This window comes from Megalopta genalis, chromosome 3, assembly GCF_051020955.1.
Source record: "Megalopta genalis isolate 19385.01 chromosome 3, iyMegGena1_principal, whole genome shotgun sequence".
In the NCBI taxonomy this organism is placed as follows: domain Eukaryota; kingdom Metazoa; phylum Arthropoda; class Insecta; order Hymenoptera; family Halictidae; genus Megalopta; species Megalopta genalis.
Window position 1 is genome coordinate 13,018,750 of NC_135015.1, and position 4,960 is coordinate 13,023,709.

The 4,960-nt window shown below is 47.0% G+C and overlaps 1 protein-coding gene across 1 annotated transcript in view; it reads right to left on the minus strand.

Moving 5' to 3' along the window:
• The window catches only part of jing (AE binding protein 2 jing), a 235,383-nt gene extending 231,576 nt beyond the window's left edge, over positions 1 to 3,807 (minus strand). The window contains exon 1 of the mRNA XM_033486236.2: positions 2,476 to 3,807. Coding sequence (XP_033342127.2) covers positions 2,476 to 3,641 — 1,166 coding nt within the window. The 5' untranslated portion in view covers positions 3,642 to 3,807. The remainder of the gene's footprint in view (positions 1 to 2,475) is intronic.
• Positions 3,808 to 4,960: the final 1,153 nt, after the last annotated feature.

The following is a 4,960-nucleotide window of genomic DNA, read 5'->3' on the forward strand; positions in this document are numbered from 1 at the left end:
GTGGCTCGTGATACGCAAACGGTTAACACGTTCCGTGCCACGTGTACCATCGATGGTACACGCTTGCATGTTTACTTAGTGAACTGAACAAATTGTTTACAAGAAATTTAGAACCGAAGAATCAATTTCCACCGCAAGAATGGGCGTTGATAAGTTTTTGTTACGTTGTTATGTGTACGAGAATTAATAATTGCACGTAATACATCAAGTTTTAGTAAAATATCAAAGTATGAAGATTCGAGTAAAAAAAGCTCGGCACGGAACGTGTTAATACAGAAAATTACAAAAAGTAGCAACAGCATTCTGGTCTTCGCACTACTGAATATCGCAGCGGGTTTCTTCAACGGTTTCTCTACGGCTTCGAACGTTTCCTAAGATATGTTTCGGCGTACAATTCAAGGCTACTGTACAACGAAAAAATACAGTAAATAGAAGAAATATTATTGTGCGAATGAATAGCGGCTTGAAACTAAATATAGAAGAAATGAAACAGAAGAAATGTTGCTGCTGTGTGGATGTAACACAGGTCGGACCTAAATAGAGTAAACAAAAGACGGACTGCTGTACGAAAATGAGAAACAGTCGAGTCTAAATATGTACGGTGAATAAAAGAAAGACTACTGAATAAGTGAAAGACAATTTAAGACTACTGTAAAATTCAATAGCTGACAGAAAATAGGAGAAGTTACGCGTTAGTAATTGTTTTGCGATACGCTAGGAAAATTGTATTAAATTTCGAGTGGATTTTAGTTCACAGGACGGGTCTAAAATAAAAACTTCCCGAGGCTACCACTGCAAAGAACAGAAAAGCTGCTCTAGAGCACTGCGAATAAAAGGATATTTTATAGCAAGCCTGAGTTAAGAGCAATATAGACTGTAAATAAAATGCTACAGAGAAGGTTCGAAGAACGAATGCTGGGTCTAGCGTGATAAGTTCGCGTAGGGCGAGGGCCAGACGGAGGGAACGAGGAGAGAAGAGAGAGAGAGAAAGAGAGAGAGAGAAAGAGAGAGAGAGAAAGAGAGAGACATGGGGAGGGGGAGAGAGGGGGAGTGGAAGCACGAGGGTCACGTGAAAGAGGAGGCAAAGCGAGACAGAGGGAGAGACAGAGAGAAAGGGAGAAAGAGAGAAAGAGAGAGGGGGCCGAAGGGAAACGGAGCGAGTTGGCAGCATCTACGAACCTATAAACACGCCGCGCACACAGATCGAACGCAGCCACGGTTGCCGGTCTCGTAACCGCGGTACAACGACCCCTGGCCTGCGTCGAACGCGCCTTCCTTCGCGCTAATTACGATGCTCCGTCGTGTCTCGCTCGGATCGAAAAAAATCCTCGCGGTTCCTCCCCTCGGTTTTCCCAAAATCCCGAACGGGTCCGAATCAATTTTCGACCAGCGACTTTCCTCCGTTCGACACAGGTGGCTCCTCCCGGCGAGCCCGGCCGAAATGCACTGGCGAAAAATCAAACTCGCTCCCACGGGGTTGTGCTTGTTTCGTCCCCCCCACCCCCCCAAAAAAACCGACAAAGGCAATTGCATCTCATTTCGAATTTATATGCAACCGAATCTTTCGCTAAGTATTCGCGATTCGAAATAGTGGCGTTTCTACGCGAGAAAACGAATTGAAAAAATCGTGGAATAAACGTTCGTCGTTCGAGGCTTTGTTTTTGAGAAAATTGTATATGAAAGTACGCCGAACGCGCATGCATTAGTATATACGCAAGAAGTGAAAACGGTGAGTCATGAACAGACTGTTCGCCTATTCGACAGCACGTGTGTTTTACGAGTTTTCAAAGTCGATCACCGCGAGAATGGAACTCGCGACGACTAAATGCACTCTGTAGCTGATTTTTTAAACGTAGAACGTAACGTGGCGTTGGAAGAAAGAGGAAGACCCGACGAATTTTCGAAATTCGAATGAACTAATTAATTGAACTGCTCTCGTTGTTAGAGATAACTATGATTCCTCTCAACGATAAAGCCTCTAGGCCCCAACTATAACGCAAGAGTTTATATTCTATTCAACAAATAGTGGACAAGTCTACGCTGTAATGGACAAGGTTTCGAAACCGTTCCGCCGAGAACAATATCCTCGGCGCCTCGTCGCGGGTCAAGGCTGGTGCTCCGAAAATTTAAATATTTAAACCCTTCCGCGCTCGAGCTACTCGCGCAACCCGAACTCCATTTCGAATCCTAGCGCTCGAAAAATTCAAATACCTCGGCCTCTGTTCAATCTGCATTTAGGATTCCCCGTTCGAATAGTTCGCGCAGCGGGAGCCTAGTCGGAGCCAGCGGCTAGAGGTGTCCTGTGTTCCACCTTCTGGCCCTGCTCCGGCTCCTGTTCGCCTTCTCGAGGCGTTCCGCGAACCACCGCGGAGCATGCACAGAGCTCGAACCGAGCCGACGGTGTGGTTTGGGATTTAGACGGAAGCGAGAGCATGCACGGATATATATATATATATATATTTCGGTCTCGCTCACCTGTCGGAACTCTCGGAGCTGTCGTATCGATCGGCGCACCGTTTCTTGCCGTAGGGTCCGACCAGGGTGTCCTCGGCGGTCCTAACCTGTCCCTTGAAAGGGCTGCCCTGATGATGCCTGGCGACCGCGGCCATGCCGTTCGCTGTAACACCAGCCGCTGCACCAGAAGCAGAAGCAGAAACAGCGGCAGCGGCAGCAGCACCATCACTACTACCACTACTACCACCACCATCACCACTAGCATCACTAGCGATCCTGTCCGTGTTACGAGCGGCGTCCAGGTCTCCGTGTTCGGCCCGCAAGACTTTTTGCTGTTGTTGTTGTTGTTGTTGTTGCTGCTGCGGTTTGCCGTGCTTGTTGTCTTTGCTCAGGCGAGTCAACTTCCTGGACGTATCCTCCTCGTCGTCCTCGTCGTCGTCGTCGAGGAACATGGACCTCGGGCGCCGACCGTCGGCCGAAGAGGAGGCGGCATTGTCACCGCGCGACGCGCCACCCTCAGCACCAGCACCACTGCCACCGTTATTGTGATTGCTATTACAGCTCCCCTCGGTTTTCTTCGTCTTGGTCTTGCTCTTCGTGCTCGTCGGCTTCTTCTTCGCCGCGTCGACACGAACACTCGCGCGACACTTCTTCGAAACACTGTCCCCGTCCAACGATCTATCTTCGTCCTCTTCCTCCTCTTCCTCTTCATCGTCGTCTTCTTCCTCCTCCTCTTCCTCCTCGTCTTCCTCGTAATCCTCGCGCATCGGTGACGCGAACAGCAGAACGCGCGTCGTCGTATCCGCACCACTTTGAACACTCTCGATTTTACTAACGCGCTCGCTCACGTCCAGCACCGCCTCGACGTGCTCCCCGTTCTCGCAACGATTGTTGTTGTTTGTACTCGAGCTGTTATTGTTGTTGTTGGTCGGATGACGACGGGGAGCGTACGCGTGACAATTGCGACGGGGAGGACGATGCTGGTGCGGATGATGCTGACGATGATGATGATGATGGCTCTCGAGCAACGGAACGTCTTCGTGGATGCGTCTCGCGGTGTCCTGACCCATGCCCGAGAACATCGTCGCCGACTGGCCGTCCTGACGTTTGTGTCGGTCCCTGGTTAAACGAGAATCACCGTCCCCGAGGTCGGTGGCCGCGTCTTCCGCGGACGGACCGTCTGCCATCTTGTAAACGAACGCACTACTGTCTGGCAGAGGCCCTATGGCACGAGCACGGGCCGCGCCACCGCTAGCTCGCTTCTACGGCCCGGCACGGCTCACTTAACCCCTCTTTTCTTCACCGTACAAAACCACCGCCACCTCTCGCCGACGGCTACCCACTGACGACGGCGACTACCCCCACCCCGAACGACGTCGACGCCTGCCCTGCCAGCCGAGCCCGCCGAGCCCGCACGAACACGCTCGAACCCCGCCGGAGAACACCGAGACCGCACGAAACGACTCCCACTATTGCCGCGCAACGCGCAGGTCCGAATCGTCCCGATCGACTCCGCGAACTCGCTTCCCGCCGCGGGAACGTTTAAAATACGTATTCGGGCTGCCGCGACAGGTAATTTTCGAATATAGATTACGAGAGAACCGTATCGGAGATACGGTTGAGGTTTCGTGTGTTCCTCTAGCATGCTTTCAACTGATAGAAATAACAACGTAAATTCGAGAAAGATAATCGCGAACGACGTAACCATTAATTAATTAAAATCAGTTCACGGTTGATTGATCGTGGGAATCGAAGTCGTTAGCTCGTATTCGAATGAGAATAATGAAGCGTAATAGGCGTTTTTCAGAAGATCAAATATGAGAACAATAGGTCGAAAATTTTGCATAACGAGTTTTTGTATTTAGAACTATAATTGATCGCTTCCTCGGTACGAAACGCGATTTTTCCCAGTAGATTAGGAGAACCAATTACTCTGAACTGTAATTACTACGGGTCGTGCTGGAATAAGTGGAAAATATTGGGGATTCGTGAGATGGCTGTGTCTTGAAGCAATATATTACGTAATATATATAACATCGTTCAGCTTTATTTTCATATTTCCATTATCTTGTTATATTCAGTAAAGACAATATCCTTCTCTACTTGTTATTATTATTGTTATTATTATTATTATTATTATTATTATTATTATTATTATTATTATTATTATTATTATTATTATTATTATTATTATTATTATTATTATTATTATTATTATTATTATTATTATTATTATTATTATTATTATTATTATTATTATTATTATTATTATTATTATTATTATTATTATTATTATTATTATTATTATTATAGGACAAGAATGTAGGGTGTAATAAACAATGCTCACAAGAAAGTACTAGAAAAGCCGCGAAGCTAAAAAGGTAACGGTATAAAATAAAATAAAGATAAAAAGGTTAACCTGACAGCAAAAACAAACGATAATTTGTCTTTTAAAAAACCACTTTCACGGCTTTTGCAGACGCTTTCGTGCGCGACACTGAACATC